The sequence below is a fragment of the Vipera berus genome (assembly GCF_964194415.1).
Source record: "Vipera berus genome assembly, chromosome: 1".
NCBI classification, from domain to species: Eukaryota; Metazoa; Chordata; class Lepidosauria; order Squamata; family Viperidae; genus Vipera; species Vipera berus.
Genome location: NC_138202.1, coordinates 200735879 through 200755614, shown reverse-complemented (window position 1 = coordinate 200755614; position 19736 = coordinate 200735879). Strand labels below are relative to the sequence as shown.

At 38.8% G+C, this 19736-nt stretch overlaps 1 protein-coding gene across 2 annotated transcripts in view; it reads left to right on the top strand.

Moving 5' to 3' along the window:
• The window catches only part of MACROD2 (mono-ADP ribosylhydrolase 2), a 1175381-nt gene that overhangs the window by 575221 nt on the left and 580424 nt on the right, over positions 1-19736 (top strand). For both annotated transcript variants that reach the window (XM_081314693.1, XM_081314692.1), the window contains exon 6: positions 11785-11906. In XM_081314693.1, the coding sequence (XP_081170819.1) occupies positions 11785-11906 (122 nt within the window). The remainder of the gene's footprint in view (positions 1-11784; positions 11907-19736) is intronic.

The window sequence follows — 19736 nt, the reverse complement described above, 5'->3', positions numbered from 1 at the left end:
GCTATTATTTTCTTGGCCGTTTCTCTGAGCTTCCTGTGTAGGATTTTGGATGACCATAGTAGGAAGGGAAAAAAAAAGTTTAATTAGAAAGGCCTTTGTCCTAGTGCAGTAGAACTTTTTTCACATTACTTTGCTTTACCCAGATCCATTTGTGAGCCGGGGGGGGGGGGGAGATACAAAAGGTGAACCAATTATTTCAGTACCAGAGTACTGATTTATCTGATGTACGCCACAGCCCCAGGACTAGGTCAAATTGGGTTACATATATAAAAAAAAATGTGTGATTGGGATGTGATTGACATCCTCTCATTTTAACGGGGTGCTTATATGGCCTGTTTCTTCGCCATCATTTACTGGCATTTGAGTTACTCTTTTGTCCCTTGGATGGAGGCAAACATGGAACTGAGGGAAATCTTGAATTCAAATTCCCTCTCAGGCATAAACAGATTAATAGGTCTGCCTGCATTAGCCCCAGCAGTCATTCATCTGTGAAATGGGAATTATTGGACCTGTCATGCTTTTACAGGTATGAATGAGTTTTTGATAATACCAGATGTGTGCATATTAAACCTGTTGTATAGATGGTGATGGCTCCTGAGAAATATATACATTTGGAAGAAAAGCTGATTTCTCCAGATTTACGTGTTCTGAGAAATCCCTGGTTTTTGAGAAATTAAATTCCAAACATAAGCTTGGTTTATTTTCCCATGGAACTTTTTGCACAATATAAAACAACTACTGTGGTTCGCCTGTCACTTTCTTGCCATTCAGATCCTTTCTCTTTCAGTGGCAGTTAAAAATGCACATGCCATAGAAGAAGTGAATAATGAGCATGTTCATTTTAACACATATGATAATTTTCTCAATGATTTAGTGATTCATTTAAAAAAAAAAGGTGGGGAAAAGGGAGAAACGATTGCTTTTAAAAATACCTTCTTTTGGTTATAGTGAAATGTGCTATAACAGACCATTTCTCTTTCTAGCAAGCACACACTTGTATAGGTATAAGACAGGGGTAGGCAACCTTGGCTCTTTTATGATGCGTGGACTTCAACTCCCAGAATTCCTGAGCCAGCATGGCTCAGCTTGGAAACCTCTTCCTTTCCCCTCAGCATGGCTGGCTCAGGAATTCTGGGAGTTGAAGTCCACGAGTCATAAAAGAGCCAAGGTTGCCTACCCTTGGTATAGGAAGAAAGTGAGCTGTAGTGGATCTGTGTGTGATTAAGTAAAATGTAGTATAAGAGCCGTACAGATCAAAGACTGGGATTAACTCATTTGTGAGGAACAAAATACTTCTCTCCTTTCCATTCCATTCCCATTTTTGTAATGCACACAAGAAGATGGGATAATATGTTGGTAGTAATAATGTTCACCAGTGTCTTCTCAAGGCTATTATATTTCAGAATGATTCAGAGTATTAATGCTTATGTATGTAGTTTAAGACCTAAGACCAAAGTATAATGAAAAAGTTGGGATTAAGCAGTACTGTATTCATTACTTCAATTATCCCTGTTTTGGGACTGAAAAAAATGTGGTTTTATTCTATAAATAAGTAAATCAACAACTAAATCCTTACAGCTGCTTCCTTTGAGAAAATGCATATGTTTGCTTAGTGCCTTCAATAAAATTAATTCTATATTTCATTAACCTACAGGAAAAAGATAGTAGCTGATTTTAAATATACCGTACATTTCTTCGATCAAAATCTATACTTGAAGTCTCACAAAGTGAGAGACATTTCAGCTCAAAAAATTAAATCATTCTGATGTCAAGGGAGAAAAGAAAGTCAGTGTTTTCTTCCTTTTAAACTCTAAACAGAAATTAAATATTAAGAAACAACATATGCAGCTGATTTTAAATTAACAGATATCTATGGTATGCTAAAATTAAAGATTTTAATCTGGAATAATGAGCATTTTGGAAGAGAAATTAAAGGAAAATGGCCATTCTGTATAGCAAAATATATCACACTTATCAGAATAGTATATTCAATGTTTTAGAATACTAAGTAATATTTCTTTCAAGTGAGTTAGCATTTTTCTTTTTCTTGAATTAACATGACTGGGAATTTTCTATCACCTGACTGATAAAATTGAGACTTTTGCCATTTTTTTCCTGGCATCTGTCCATCCATCCATATAGTGTAATGTCTTCTGTCTTAAAATTCATACTATCCATAACATGACTGATAGGGTAAGGCCTTATTATATGGTTTCTTAGCTTGACCAGGAATGGTTGTAAATCCATGAATGCGAGTGATCAGAACATATAACTAATTCTCAATTTGGTGTGCCTTATTATATGGTTTCTTAGCTTGACCAGGAATGGTTGTAAATCCATGAATGCGAGTGATCAGAACATATAACTGATTCTCAATTTGGTGTGTTAGTTGGTTAGCCATTTTAAAAACACCATGCACCTCTTTTAAAACAGCAAATCCTGCTTTGCTGCCATTTGCTCATTTGCATAGTCCTCTCCCATTGACAGGAATCATTATCCTCTGTAAACACTGAAAGTTTTATTGACTGATTCATTGTAATCAAAAAGTTAAATGTAACAATTCCAATTTCTTTACAATATAATTGATGTGACAGAACTCGATATGCAGACTCATTTTTTTGTAAGCTCTGGCTGACCTAAAACTATATATTCACAGGTCTAACCCTTTTTCTGGCTTAAGGTTAAATAGTTGTGGTTAAACAAATTATTCTGGGATGCACAAAATCACAAAAATATCTAACATCACTCAAATTTATCTTTCTTTTGGATTAGAAACTATTGTTCTTGATGGTGGGAAACAGAAAAAATGAGAGTTTTGGGTAAGGCAGCTATGCTTGCCATAGCTTGATTGCCAACTTTGTGCACAGCACCCAAAGTGTATCCCATTCTTGGCATAGGAAGCCCCGGCTTTTCTTTTATCCCTCCACTCATATAGTTTTTGCTGTTGCTATGCTTGTGATGTTCCTCTTCACAGACTGATAAATGCAGAACTATTCCCTCTGTGCCTTTCACTGTTCAGTCACCACGTAGGTTTTACAACTGGCCAATATAGCAGCTGTTAAATAGTACCTCTATCAATACAGGTATTATTTATTCTCTGCTTTTTTTCTCTCTGCTTGTACGGATGTAGAAAAAAAAAACCAACCCTATATTCTCCATCTGAAGTATCATGTCCTCAGGACAGAAGCAGGCAATTGTCCCAAATAGCACAGTGGAAACTGAATAACATCATAGCATATGAAACCGGAGAGTGCATGTGTGTGAAAAAGAGGGATGGGCAGGGTGATTGCATGGAGTGCATAGGGGGTGGGGGAAAGGAAACCATATTTGGCCTGCATCTGAAGGGAGAAGGAAAAGGAGACTCATATAAACATTGTGGTGAGAAGAACATCTCATTGCATAGACATTTTTAACCAAAATGAGAAGCTAATTACAATGGCCTGAGATGGATAGCTTAAAAGAGAGTGATTTTTTTAAAATAAATTGAAGCTAATGAAGTTGGATTTTTTTCCAAGCAGCACATATTCTTCTAAATTAGAAAAGCCTTTTAGTGAGAGAAAGCTTTGAGTAGATTTATGTGGAAACTCAAAATCTGCCAGAGAGCTGGTTCTTAATAAAAACATCTTTATATCTTACAGTTTAAGAGAGATTTTAGACTCCAAAGGTTTCTATATGATTTTAGTAGTTAAATAGAGATATAATTGGAAAATGTTGATTACTTATTATGGTCCAACCAAACCTAATGTTTTCTGAAATGTTTTGGGTTAAAGGTTGACCAGATAACGTCTGCTGGATGAGAAGGTGGGGAGATGGGGGTTAATTTAATTCTAAATTAAATTTATTGGATCAGAATAAAATTTCAAAAACCAATCAACCAACCAAACCAAAAAAAAGAGGATTCCCATAATCAGTGCTTTTTTTGTAAAAGAAAAAGGTGCCAGAACTCACACACGTCATACAACCCGCCTTGCCTACCCTACAAGGTTCTATCCAAAAAAGGTGCCGGAACTCCGTTCTGAGCGTTCTATGAGAAAAAAAGCCCTGCCCATAATATTATGCTATATTATAGCAAAGAAAATCTTAATAGTACTTATTTTCCATTTTGTAATTTTTAAAATAAATGTTAGTATTATACTAAGTACATAGCTTTGGGCTTGTAATACTAATGCATAATAAAGTTATTTGAATTAATGTCATGAAAATAGAATTTTGCATCAGTTTTGAATGTATTTTGAGAGCAATGCATATGTTGGTTTCACTTAAACACATTGATAAGTCAATGGCTGCTTCTTTTTTGGAAAGTCAAAACATACCTAGAATCTTCATATTAAAGTTATGTTTTTCTTGCAATGATAGTGATATATTTTCCTAACTTTATAAAATGTCATCGGACTTACTTAATAATGTATTTATTTATTAAATCTAAATAATAATAATAATAATAGTCAATGCAGTTCAACTGTTTAGCAGCAACATCAGAATGGACTTTGGACTTGGAAAATGTGCTATATTATCCATACAACAAGGAAAAGTGGGAAAAATAGAAGGAATAGAACTGGGAAACAGAAATATTATGAAAGCACTAGCAAAGGATGACAGTTACAAATACCTAGGCATATTGGAAGCAGATAACATCTTGAATGGAAAAGTCAAAGAGTCAACACAAAAGGAATACATCAGAAGAGTCCGCAAAATACTAAAATCAAAGCTGAATGGTGGAAATATAATTAAAGCCATTAATACATGGGCAGTCCCAGTGATACGCTACCCAGCTGGAATTATCAACTGGAGATTGGCTGAATTGGAACACCTGGACCGGAAAACGCATAAACTTTTGAACATGCACCATGCTCTACATCCACGAAGTGACATTGGCAAATTGTACCTGCCAAGAAGAATAGGGGGCAGAGGGCTACTGCAAATCCACCAAACTGTAGAAGAAGAAAAACAAAGTTTGAATGACTATGTGAATCAAACTACAGAAAAATTGCTGCAGGCTGTGAAAACAGAGAGCATTATCAAAATAACAGAAACAAAGGCAGAATATAAGGAAAAACGGCTGGATGACGGATTAAATAGATGGAAAACCAAAGCTTTGCATGGACAACGTTTGAAAAACATTGAAGGAAAATGTGATAACAACTTGACATGGGCATGGCTTAAGATGGGAACCATCAAGAAAGAAACAGAAGGCTTAATACTGGCTTCTCAAGAACAAGCACAACAAACTAATGCCATGAAAGCAAAGATATAAAATCTACTGACAATCCAAATTGCCGACTTTGCAACAACAAAGCTGAAACTATTTCCCATTTAATATGTGAGTGCAGCAAAATCGCGCAAACTGATTACAAAGGTACGCATGACCAAGTTGCTAAACTAATCCACTGGGCATTGTGTAAAAAATACGACTTGCCTGTGTCCGAAAAGCCGTGGGAACATAGGGTGGAAAAAGTTGTTGAGAATGAGAGGGTGAAGATCTTGTGGGACTTCCGAATACAGACAGATCACCATTTGGAACACAACACGCCAGATATCACAGTTGTAGAGAACCGAAGTGTACAGCTGATTGATATTGTTGTACCAGGAGATGCCAGAGTCGAAGAAAAAGAACTGGAAAAAAATTATGAAATACTGCGACCTGGCCATCGAAACTGCGCGATTATGGATAAAACGCATAACAGTGATACCCATTGTCATCGTGGCACTGGGAACTATGTCCAAAAACTTTACAAAACACATCAAGAAATTGCAACTTCCTGCAATAATTCCAGCAAAGCTACAAAAATCTGCGCTACTTGGAACATCTTACATTTTAAGGAGATACCTGGTCGATACCTAGGATGCTGGCAGCAGCCCGTGTCAACCATTACTGCCAGTCAATTTGAGTGTTCAGTTGACTGAGTTTCATGTTTTATGAATAAAAGTTTTATAATAATGGCTAAGAGCAGGAAAGTTGAAGAAAGAGACCGAGGGACTAATTCTGGCTGCATAAGACCAAGCCTTAAGGACAAATACACACAAAATCAAAATTGAGAAGACAGCAACAGACAGTAAGTGCCACCTATGCAAAGAAGCTGAAGAAACAGTGGACCACCTGGTAAGCTGCTACAAGAAGATTGCACAGACTGACTACAAGCAGCGGCATGACAAAGTAGCAACAATGGTGCATTGGAAGATCTGCAAGAAATATCATTTGAATTGAATTGAATTGAATTGAATTTATTAAATTTATATGCCGCCCTTCTCCTTAAGGACTCAGGGTGGCTCACAACAATAAAAAGTTAAAAACATAAAATACAAAATTTAAAAAAGAATTAAACAATGAAGTAAATACATAGCAATAGACCCAATATAACCAAATTTAAAACTACAGTCAGAACTGGTGGGATCATAAAATAGAGAAAGTCATAGAAAATGATAAAGTTAAACTGCTCTGGGACTTCAGAATTCAAACAGACAAGCACCTGCAACATAACACCCCAGACTTAACAATTGTTGATAAGAAAGACAAAAAAGTCTGGATAGTGAACGTGGCAGTGGCTGGAGACAGCAGAATAGATGAGAAAGAACTGGAGAAGATAACAAAATACAAAGACCTACAAAAAGAAATAGAAAGACTGTGGCAAAGGCAAGCAAGGGTAGTACCAATAGTAATAGGTGCCTTGGGTGCAATCCCAAAAGAACTGGAGCACCACTTGAACACCATTGGCATTGACAAATTTGCTATTAGTCAATTGCAAAAGGCAGCCTTACTAGGAACTGCTTCCATCCTTCAACGATATCTATAATACCATCAAACATCCATATCTGCCTATCCCAGGTCCTTGGTAAGGACTCAATAGGTAGACAAAAATGCCAAATCTAGTCTGAACGTCTGGCTGACTGTGTGATGATCAATAATAATAATAATAAGCAGCACCTTGAGGGCAGGGGGGTAAGGGCGGGGGTGGGTGGACAGAGCGGGGGCGGGTCAGGTTGGTTTTTGGGCACTCAGTCTCTAAAAGGTCTGCCATCACTGGCCTAGACAATGGTCTGATAAAAGCAATTTAAGTCCAAAGAGGGAGGGATGGCCAAAAGCATCTCAGAAGTGGGGGGAGGGCTCCCTCGTTTTCAGAAGAGTAAAAACGAGAGATGGGAAGGGCACTTTCAGGCTTGCAAGATTCTGGCAATATAAATACAATAAAGATAGATCTAGTACTCCTGTTTGGGCTTATTGTCTGGGCTACCTTGCAAGACTAATATTGTCTCACCTTTTTTTAGAATAACTTTAAGATCAGATTAATACAGGCTTTTCTTTTAAATCACTGTCATTTCAGTACCTTGTGAGATATTCTTGAAAAAGCATATTTCAGAATTGGATGAACAAGCAGGAATTGCACATATGGTATAGAGTAGAGTGTTTCTCTTCAGAATTTCAGACAGCTGTACTTTTCCCCAGGGCTGAGTCCAGACACTGTATTTCCTGAAATGAAGGAACAGATCAACAAGACAAGATGTTAGACAATGTCTTTTCCAGTTCCGTATACAGAAGTTGACTAGAAAGTTGCATCTTTCATCAACATTGATGAAGAGCCAATATCTTTCACTGCGTTTTTAGGGATAATGATAGCGGTAGCTCTATATTCCTTTACTTTCTAGTTGTTGCTCTCCTCCTGTCCCATAACATTATGTGACTACGATGTTCAGTCCAGTAGCACATCTGGACCCTATTTTACATCTTGGTTCCCACTGAAGATCTTTATTGAACTTTGCTGGTGAATCTGGTAACTTCTTTTCTATGCATAATATAATTTTTATTCATGGTAATTAGTTTATAGAACTTGTAAAAGGATGTAATATTCCTAGTTAAGTAGATGTTTACTCCCCCATCCGCTTTCAAGTTATCCTGACAACATTCAAGAGACTGTTTACATTCCTTTTTGACACTGTGCTCCTCATGGGTTGTCACAAAAGGCAGCAGGTAGGTAGCAAGGGACATGAATGAAAAATAGCAAATATGTCTTTTTGTCTGATAGAATATATGAACCCTCGTGTGTATGTGGGAATTGTGGTTCCATTAATTATGCTGCTCTCTACAAACTGAAACCATTTTATACTTTATCTGCTAATGTTGTTGTTTAATTTTGCTTTGAAGAATATATGCCTGGGTATGTTTTTTAACACTGTTTTTTTACTCTTTCATGACTACAAATAGAGTTGTTCTATAGAACGTATAATTTGAATTTTACATGCTACTTTTATGGGTAAGAATTTACTTATACCTGTATACCAGGATGGTAACTATTATGGGTAGTAGATTGCTTGTGCATCTACTACCATTGCTAGATCCAATAGAAATGTGTCTCACATAAATATGTCACCCTTCTTCCTTTGCTGTAGGAATAAAAATGATCCTAAAACAACACTTCCAGAGTTCTCCTCCCCCCCCCCACTAAAAATATGTGGAATCCTCCTTTGAATCTGGTTTAACTATGGATAGCTAGTGTGATTCGCAGTTGAATTCAGTGCTGATTGATTTGAGTTCAGATCCCTCATGGATCTTAAAAACTCATTTTGGAAGAAGGCTAGAGTAGTACATAAATATATTAACTTAAATATTTGATTTCTGTTCACGTCTTTTGTTTTCCATAACTCAATTTGGATGAGTGTCCTTTATAGTCACAGACTGTATCTCAGAGCCAACACTGAGAGTCATTAGTGGCATTTTATCTTCTGTAAAGTGACCGCTAAAATACTCAGAATAGTTTTGTGCTACATATTTTTTTACTTTTTCCGTTTGTTTAAAGATACAGTTTTAGAAAGTATTCAAAAGTTGAGTGAAATTTTGGAATTTGAGGCTTGAGGTTCTTCTTCCTTCATCCATGTTTGTAAGTTTTACATAAGTTAGATTTTATTTTAAACTTTCCTCTGATGTTTCCCTCAGTGATCAAGAGCATTAGTGAGAACAGACTTAATGTAGCTCCCTAAAGTTCTTTGCCTTCTCCTTCTTTTCTCTTCCTTTCTGCCTTCCCCTTCTCTTGCCTTCCTTTAATCTTATATTTGTTTTTAATCCTAAAAATCAGTCTGCTGATTTCACACAAGTGTTAGAACATTGTCTCTTTTATTGCTAAAACATAAGCACTCACAGCCATTTTATATCACTCTGTATGTTAGCATTCTTTGAAAGATTTTGGAACAGTCGTGACAGCATATGTTTCCCGTATGGCTCCCAGCTTTGGGGTTGGGAGCAAGAACGGAGAAGATTCGTATCCTAATTGAGTGCTGCTTTCAAAGAGTCTCTTCTAGCCCATCTTTAGCCTGTTTGTCGAAGTAGTAATCTAAAGCAGCCCCACAATTCTTGATGTGTTTCCTCCTCTTTCATAAATGAATGAATTTATTTTGAAAATGCCTCTGTCTTTTTACACTAGAGTCTCAAAGTCTCTAATGCATTCTAGATACTGCATTTTTGCCAATCTTTTATGTGCAATATTTATTCCATTAGAGAAAAAAAAAAGGTAGTGCTGTCTTGTATTTAAATGCCAACTGCACCCTTTTAGGTAAACTAAAATTTTATAGTAATCAAATTGCTCTACAAGCCATATTTGTCTCCAAAGGCATTTGGCAAGCAGAAATTCTAGTTAAAACGTTTAATGTTTCTTGCACGAGAGGTAAGGGTCTTTCAACTAGAGGAAATGCACTGTAAAATAGCAAGATTTTTAAAAATCACTTATCTGTTAGGAAAATGCAGCATCAAAATTGCAGCAATATACCAAGCTGATCATTTAATTCTAATTTGCAAAACATTTATCAAAATCACAAAGAAATGGCCTCCCAAAGCATAATGTTTCTTGCAGCCAAAGCAGATGTTTAATAATTAGTAGGTTTGTTTTTCTTTTTTTGCTCTTGATACTCCCTTTTAAAATGTGTATAATTTGGACATTGTTAATTACGACTGATGTAGTAATTCTGCTGGCCTAGGTTTGGCAATCAAATGTCAAATCTGATTGCTGCTCCTGCAGTATTTTTGGCAATAAGTATTTATAGCTGAAGAGGAAGTCCTACTGTGACCACATTTTATGGCATTTCAGGAGTTGGCAGAATAAATAAAATAAACTTTCTCTGATTAAGGTACTGTGTTGGCTTCAGCTATAAAAATATTTGCATTTTTAAAAACAACAACCCAGGACTCAAACCTTGCACATGCAGATGTGTTGCCCTACACAGTCCACTGTGTCTGTTACCTTCAAATACAGTAAACATGATAATGAAAAGTAATGGCATGTGGAAACAGAGACTTCTCTCCATTCATTTTTGAATTGGTTCCACTGGCAATAAATCCCCATTTATTATTGGTCTGCCTAAAATGCATATGTGTGAGTCAGCTCAAAGAGGTAAAACCAGCATTAAATCTATATTTCAATCCTGTGTTGTCATCCTTCTTGTCATCTGGCAAGCCCTATGTGTCAAATTCAAATTTCAGTTATTGGAAGTAATGTTAAATAGCTTTGCTCCTAATTACTCTAGGTGTAATCCTCCAGCCAAATTATTCACCCCTCCTACCCTATAACTAGGGGAAATAACTATGATTAAAAGAGAAGGTTGATTATTTCCTTTTTTATGTGCTTCTCAGTATGATGTTTACAGCTGTCAGAATGTTTGGCTGTGTAAATCCTTTCATGTTTGATTTTACTGGGTCCATGGAGTTTACTGACAAAACAAATTCCCTGGTAGATATTTCCCTTTGACAGTTATTTAAATCTTTATGTTTGCTAATCTACAAAGAAAATGGCAGGATTGAAATGCTGTTTCAGCATCCTTGGGAGAGCTTGGCATGTTTGAGAGAACCTGGCCAAATGCAATTGATGGATCCTGTTTCCCCCAGCATGCTGACTCGGTCAAAGGGAGTGGAGAATAAAAGCAGCTGAAAAAATAAGCCTTTTTTTCCCTTACAACATCCATTGCTGTGGCCTGACAGCACAGAACATAGCCCTTAAGCACTGATTGGTTGCAATGAACAAACCAGAATGTGATGTCACAAAGCTTTGCCAATACTTTTAAGGTACAAGAGTATATGGGATAATTTAACAATGTCACCTGACACTCTTGAGAGGAGGATGAGGATTGTGTTCCCACAATAGTTTTTTTTTAACCTGGTTGTGCACTGCCAGAATCACCACTAAAGTGGTTTAATTTGATTAGTAGTGACTGCATTGATTGTATTGTGGGAACAGGGCATGGCATCCTGACCCCCAGTTTTCTTCCTCCAGACTCTTCACTTTTCCTTGCCTGTTTTTTTTTTTTGGGGGGGGGGGAGATTTCTGAGCTGATTTTCTCCAACCAGAAGCATTCCTCTTCTAAATGTTGATCCCTAAGGGCCTTCTTTTGTCTTTGTAGATGATTCTAGGCAGTAATTACTTCCTGGTTCTCCAAGGGAAAAAGGATTCTTTCTCAACACAAAGCAATAATTGCTTTAGATTCACAGGGATGTCAAACTGCCTGCACGAGGGCTGGATGCGTCATCAGGAAACCGTGCCCACCCCATTGTCGGCAATGGAGAAAAAGCTTTGATAATGTCATGTGACATCACGAATTTGACATGTCTGCTTTAGAAAGTAGCCCCAGTGCAAGACCTGGAAGAGTTGTACCTACCTCTTACATCATCCAACTCACAGGGTCGGGGACATTGTCATTTATGAGGAAAAACTCATTAGAGTCCATCTGCTGTTTTGCCAATTTGCCTTTGACGTTTTGTACAATTTTAATTCAAGATTCAATATTCATTGATTGTGTTATTCTTTGCAGATGTCATTCACACTGTGGGCCCTATAGCTCGAGGACATATTAGTGATATCCATAAAGAAGATCTGGCAAATTGCTATAAAACCTCCTTGAAACTGGCAAAAGAGAACCTCATCAGATCAATTGTAAGTATGGATTGATTGATTAATTGCCAAACTCAAACTCCTGCCAGGAATTCTAACCCTAGCAATGTGTCATAACACAAAGTATGAAAAAGAACTCCCCATCGCAAAAGTTTAGTTATTAATTAAATAGTTTCCCCCCCCTCCCATCTGTATTACTTTGAAAGCAACTCAAGGTGGAGAACACAAGTAATATTTCTTCCTCCCCCTATTTTTTCTCACAAGGATCCTTTTCAGATGGGTTGGACTGAAAGACAGTGATTGACTGTCTTGACAGCCACCCAGCTGGCTTTTATGCCTAAAAAGTGAAACTAGAACCCACAGTCTCCTGGTTTCTATGCCAGTTTATATAAAAAAAATTAAATAAACATCACAATATGTTAGTATCAATTTGCGCTGGGCAACTCTGATACCTGGTATGTGCATAATTGTAAAGCATGTTTCCAAAATGAAACAGTTTGTATTTGCTTGAGTGGTATTAGCAAAAAGCAAACATGGGAAAATTGTATGTTAAATAACTTTGAAAGCTGTGAAGAAAATATCAGCTAGCTCTAACTAAATGGCAACCCTAGACTTTAAGACTTTCAGCAGGGAGAGTCCTCTTTCTCTAGACTTGGCTTTTTGTTTTAATCTGGTCACACTTCCAAATAGCTCTTGGCAGTAGTTGGCAATAGGAGAACTGAATGTGCCAAGCCAAAGAATAGTGCTAGATTCTTTTGGTAACCTAAGGTTTTGTAGTAGAGATAAAGTTCAATTGAGAGCTGAGTGCAGCCAGTCATTTACAGGGTACTTAAAAAGCCTCAGCAGTTCGGCAAATAGAAAGACAGTAAATAAATCATGAAAATAAAGAAGCCAGCATGGCTATCAGAGCTATTAGAAAGCATATCTAGAGCTAGGCCTGACATCACATTTCAACTCTATGATTCAGTGAAAAATCAAATTATTCTCTAGTGAAACAATATGAATTTCAATGAGAAAATCAGCAGCTCTCAGTAGAGTTGATGGGCCTTCCATACATTTCCAATCAATGTTGTCTGTTAGAATCCATCACCTAATCCATCACTTGTACAAGTAAACGGTTCTCAGACAACTGGCTGTAATATCTCATTTTATTCACCAAGAAACAGAAGAAAAATAATTCAGTGACTGAAGGAACAAGTTAAATATCAGTTAACATAAAAAAACATCAAGAAAAAAGGTATTTTACAGAGTGTGTAATTTCTTGTGTAAGTGAAAAGATATAATGATGGTGGCTAGCATAAGATGAGTTTAATAATGAGTTAGGTGGATTTGTGGGAGGTTTATTGATGTCTATTAAATGTGTTTTTTTTAAAAAAATCAAAACAGTAGAGCATATCTCTGGGAAAGAGACAATGTATCTTGATGCTTGTGATAAATGACAGAGATAGTCATATTAATCATTTTAACTTAAAGAAGTCTGAAAAGTAACAAGTTTCTTTTGACTGAAAACGGTGCCAACATATTAAGAGTTACACCGGGGGTGCTGTAGGGAACCCCAAGGTGCAGTTATCCAGAATTGTACCTTTATTGGACACTAGACAATCTGTGATCCACTGGGTCATCATTTCATATATATTTCCTTACCTAATCAGAGAAACAGAATGACCATAGATGGGCAAGATATCAGTGGGAGTAGGAGCAATTTCCTGGTGGTTTCACAATTGAATTTTCTTGTGGAAAGGTGGCAGTGAGGATATGAAACATCCCTCCCTCCATTTCTCCAAATTTCATTCCCTCAGAAGTAATGCGCCCTTCATTCTGTAACCCGTTTGAGGTACCTTTTTTGATAAAAGTATTGTTCTATGATGCACCGTTTCGTCCAGTTGAAGATTACAAATATCAAAAAGACACAAGAGTTTTAGTAGGGTATAGATAGTAGTCTAAGGATGTATCTTCAGTGGTTTGCTGAGGGTCTGGGTGTAATCAGTGAAACTAATGTAAAATGTAAATTGTCCTAACATGTTAACAAAAAAAAGGAAGGGTAGATTGATGCAAATTCAGGAATCAGTTCTTAAGGTAAGAGTAGTTTAATTTTTTATTTGTGGATGAATAAATGAATAAATAAATGAATAAATATAACCTAGATTATATTTCAATATCAAGAATACATATAAATGTTGCACAGATTTTGGATTTGATAAAGTATACCCACACATTCATGTTCAGTGTATGTCTCTTCTAAGTATTTGTGCAATCTGCTTGGTTAGGATAACAAACAGTCTTGATTTCTCTAAAAATAGAGTCAAAAACATTCACAACTTCTCCTATAACTTTATTTTCTCCCATGTTTATTATTAACTTCTTATCTCACTTTTGAAGACATTTATACATTGTCTCAGGTCTTTAGTTTAATAAAAATAAAGTTAACAAAATCCTCATTAAATAGGACTGGCATCTTAGAAATGTCTTCAGATTGTGTGTTTTCCAGTGAAATACTTCATTTATGCAACAATATTTTTCTTTAGTATGAACTAGATGCCTCATTCTAGTAATAATCAAACATTATTGTCAGATGGATATTTATCAATAAACCAAGAATCTGACCCATATATGGTAGCTTCCTATAATCAATTGAAAGTGTGGCTATAATAGAAAAGGCGTGTATACCGTGCTTCCCCGAAAGTAAGACCCGGTCTTACTTTCTTTTGGGCTCTGAAGTAAGCATTAGGTTTTACTTTCGGGGAACGCTTACTTTTTGCTGGTACTAGTACCAGTAGGCCATGAACGTACAAAGATGGGGCAGTGTCTGTGCATGGGGTGAAGAAGCAATGCAGCGGCGAGAGCATGCTGGCGGACCAGGTACGATACCAGTGCGGCCGTGGTGGGTAGTGGTGAAAAGGGCTCCGAGCCTGGCGTGGGGCAAGTAAGCCCAGATCCAAAGTGCTGCCTCACCACCGGCCTGCCAGGACCTATCACCAGTTGCCACTGGCAGAACTGCGCTGCCCACACCTCTAGGCTGCTGAGTGCCAGCCTTGCATGCCTTTTTGGTGCTGCAGGTGCCAGGCTAAGGGCTGAACCTGATGCTCTTCGGGCCCTGGCAGGCACTGCAGCTCTCTTGCCAACTGGGCACTTTTGACCTCTAACAGCTGCTCCTGCCAGTTTGCCTTCAGCCCAGCTGGCAGCTGCTGCCGCTGCCATGACATTAGGAGACGAGGCAGGTGGCGGGGTGGTGTTGGAGTTGCTTCCCTCTGCCTGCCAGACACCTGCCGAAGCCACATAGGGTAAGGTAGCTGCGCCCCCCCACCCAGATGCCCATGCCTCCCCCAAGCTTTTTTACTAACCTGCCTTTAAGCTGCATTGCGTTTCTCTGTTTGCTTCTCAGCCTTCACCATGTGTCTGTGGGACAAAAAAAGGTCAGACTTTCTAACTTCTCATGAGATCTCATGAAGTTAGAAAGTCTGATTGAACTTTTTTTTTAGTCCCACAAACATGCGGCGAAGGCTGAGAAGCGAATGGAGAAATGCAATGCAGCTATAAGGCAGGTTAGTAAAAATATGCTTGGGGGAGGCGAGGGCATCTGGGTGGGGGGTGCAGCAATCTTACCCTGTGCGGCTTTGGCAGGCGGAGGAAAGCAATTCCACCACCCTGCCATCTGCCTCGCCTCCTGACCTTATGATGGCAGGGGAAGCTTCCGGCTGGGCAGAAGGTGATCGAGCAGGAGCAGTCGATAGAGACCAAAAGTGCCCAGCCAGCATGAGAGTTGCAGCGCCTGCTAGGGCCCAAAGGGCACCTGGTTCAGCCCTTAGCCTGGTGCCTGCAGCACCGAGTAGGCATGCAGGCTGGTGCTCAGCAACCCAAAGGCAGAGGCGTGGGTAGCGTGGTTCCACCGGTGGCTGCTGGCGAAGGGCCCTGGCAGGCGGTGTTGGAGCAGCCCAGTAGGGTAGCCCAGAGCATGGCCAGGAGAGCAAAGAGCCCTGCAAGGCAGAAGCAGCACAGGCAGCCACTTGGCTGCTACACACCACCTGATGTGGCTGAGAAATTTCCCAGCAGCAGTAGGGCCAGCAGGCAGGGCGGGCAGACGCCAGGGCTTGCCAAGGGTTTGGTTCATTGTGGCCAGAGATGATGGGATGGAGAGGGCAGGGTTGGTGGTAGCCGGTTCCAGCGGGGGCGGCTGGCGAAGGGCCCTGGCAGGCCGGTGGCAGGGAGGCGCTCTGGTTATTGTATGGAAGATCTGGGCCGACTTATCCCGCTCCACGCTAGGGCTTACTTTTGGGATAGGGTTTACCTTAGGCCCATCCCCCGAAAATCAGCTGGGGTTTACTTCTGGAATAGGGTTTACTTTTGGGAAAACACGGTATATATCTTAATGAGAAATAATGAAGCGTGGTCTATTTAATTATTAAAGTTGTATGCTACCATCACTCTGCAAAGTGACTCTGGGTGGCTTTATTTATTTGTCTATTCCTGGGTTGCTTTCCATTATTGAATCATGAATTTGGAAATGTCCATTGAGGTCATTGAGCCCAACCAACTAAACAAAAACATGCCCAACAAGTGTCTGCTTGAACACATTAAGCAGATGGAAGCCATCAACTCCCTGTTACTGCTGGGTTGTAATTGGTTAGTAAAAAAAAAAAAGTAATCAGTTAGTCTCATTGCACTCCAGTTTTGTTCAGTGGCATCCCTGACTACAAGCAAGTAGAGAGTTTAGCATCTGCCTGGAAGAAAAACAAAGATGGGAGGGAGGGAAGCTGTCAACACAATTTTTCTTTAATATTCATTGTATTGATATTGTGCAAAGCTTTTGTGGCTTTTTTATGTTTACTATAGACATTGGGGGATAATTTCAAGAAGAAAGCAGCTCATAAAATTTTAAATAATAATCCAATTGCCTGTCTCTCTGTATACATTCTGGTTTTGTTTTTTTTTAAAGACACTTGAAGTACATAAAATACCCTTGTCTAATATTTGTGAACATCCTCCATAGACCTTGTAAAGGCACGCTGTGCTATGAGTTCTAGTTCAAAAGACTGCATTGTAGCTAAATTTACTATGGGCACATTCCAGTGATTAATTTGATTCATTATTTCTGAATTTAATGTTTGTACTTGTACATTTAAAAGTCTCCACACACCCAAACACTTTGCTAGAAGCCTGTTCTTCTTTAGTGCTCGAAGTGTTTTCAAATAATGCTAATATGCTGAAACTTCTTAATACATCAAGGCTTTCTCCCTGCGTGTGTTTGACATGGGCTCAGGCTGAAATGTCAGCTAAAAGTCTGAGGTATTGTTCAGCTGAGACTCTGAGGCGTGTGTAGACAGCAAGCTCTGAACATGAAACAAAAAGGGTTATCTAAAAGGCACTGTGGAAACAGGAGATAAAGTTAGCATTCTTCCTCTTTCATTCACAAGACAGTCATTTGTCAAGACTGCTCCAAAAATGGAAAACTTTTATACAGCGGAAGTGAGAAGCTGTCTTTGGTACAATATGCTGTGGAATTTTTTTTAAAAAAAATAATAATATTAAAACTGAAGGCAGGGTTTTATCAATTTGATTGCAGTGATTAATATATAAACAACATAGCTCCTTCTGAATTATGTAATTCATCTGAAGTTCTGGGAGTGGGATGGCATATAAATTTAATGAACTGTTTATTATAATTATTATAAGTTCTGCCTGCTGAGAATTATGGGGAAGGAGAAGGAAGAGTGAAAGAGATCTGTTTCCCTAATATCTCCATCATGCCTTATTTTTATCTTCACTTTTTTCTATCCTCCTCCGTTTTTTAAAATTGTTTTTATTGTTCTTACCCCTCCCTGGGTCAAATGGGAATGAAGAGTGCATGGAAGCTAAAGGAAATGCAGAACTATGTGAGTTGATGAGACATTTGAAGGAATCAGAAAAGCAAGTGAGAATAAATGTATAGATTAGTAAAATATCAATAGGACTTTAGAATAACTTCAGAGAAAGGCAGTTGGTTTAAACTGAGATGAATCCATATGTTTCCAGTTGTGTATAGACATAGATATCCAGTTCACTTCTTTTTGCAACTAATGATATAAGTTGACAATAAATAAATACTTTAAAATAGTGGTAAGCTATGAGTACAACAAGGGACGCGGTGGCTCAGTGGGTTAGGACGCTGAGTTTGTCGATCAGAAGGTCGGCAGTTTGGTGGGTCGAATCCTGAGTGCTGCGTAACAGAGTGAGCGCTTGTTACTCGTCCCAGCTTCTGCCAACCTAGTAGTTCAAAAGCACGTAAAAATGCAAGTAGAAAAATAGGGACCACTACAGTGGGAAGGTAACAGCATTCCGTGTGCCTTTGGCGTCTAGTCAGGCTGGCCACATGACCACGGAGATGTCCTCAGACAAGCGCTGGCTCTTCGGCTTTGAAACGGAGATGAGCACCGGCCCTTAGAGTCGGAAATAACTAGCACACATGTGCGGGGGAACCTTTCCCTTTACCTTTATGAGTACAACCCTAAAGCCATCTTCTGTAGCTTAAATAACTACCACTCCTTATGCTTATGCTTACACTCATGCTCACCCTCACGCGCATCCCTATCCCTATCCCTATCCTTATCCTTATAAGAGATAAGATAAGATAGATAACCTTTATTGTCATTTTTTTTACTCTGGGCACAATGACACACATTAAAAATAAAATTTAATTGCCTGCTCTGAAAGTGAACACATACATGACACACACCTAAACATACTAGATACAATATATGTATAGACCCACACCCCTACATATGCATAACAAATAAATATTAAACACTGCCATCTTGAATATATAACGGAAGGAGGAAGCTTGAGAGTTCAAAGTTTAATGCTGTATGGAATGAAACTATGGCTGAATCTGGATGTTGTGCTTTGGATACCACGGAGCCTTCTCCCAGAAGGTAACAAAGAAAACAGGTCGTGAAGAGGATGTGTAGTGTCCCAGACAATCTTGCAGACCCTGCTCAAGCAACATTTATGTGCTATGTCCTGGATGGGAGGGAGGGAACTGCCAATGATCTTTTTGGCCATCCTCACCACTCTCTGCACCACCTTCCTGTCTGAAGCAGTGATGCTTCCAAACCAGACTGTGATGCTGTATGACAGGATGCTCCTGATTATTCCCCTGTAGAAAGTGGTCAAGACAGGGGAAGGAAGATGTGCTTTTCTCATGTGGCACAGAAAATGCAGGCTCTGCTGTGCCCACTTCACCAGTGTCACGCTGCTGAGAGACCAAGCCAGCCTACTTGTTAACTGCACACCCAGGAATTTGATGCTGGTAACCATCTCCACAGGTGAATCATTAATGCATAGAGAAGTGTGGCTATGCCTGCCTTTTCTGAAATCGACAATGATCTCTTTGGTTTATCCTTATCCTTATCCTCATCCTCGTCCTTGACTTTTTATGTGGCAATGCAAGTATATGACCCAAATCCCATACAATGAAAGAGAAAGAAAAGGATGGCATATATTGTCATGTGCCAAAGACCAGGTCCACATGTGAAGGTCCATTTAAACTGATTTATTGCTAAACAACCTAAGGACAGGACCAGATTATCTTCCTCTTATCCAGAGAAGTTGGCACCTGCTTGGAATTATATAAGGGTGCATGGAATTCGGGGCTGAAGGTTGATCTTAGTTCACTTATGGCTACATAGGGACTCTAGGGTGATCCCTCTTTTAACATCACCTCCAGGTTCTGCCACTCTTTCTTCTACGCATGTTGATTTTCTATTTCTCATTTTTATCATCAACTATAAGCAAACGTCAACAATAAGTCATTCACTTAATGACTGCAGCCAGAACTGATGTTATAAGTTGTCATGATCATGTGACATTTCACTTTATGGCTGCATTGCTTAGTGGGGG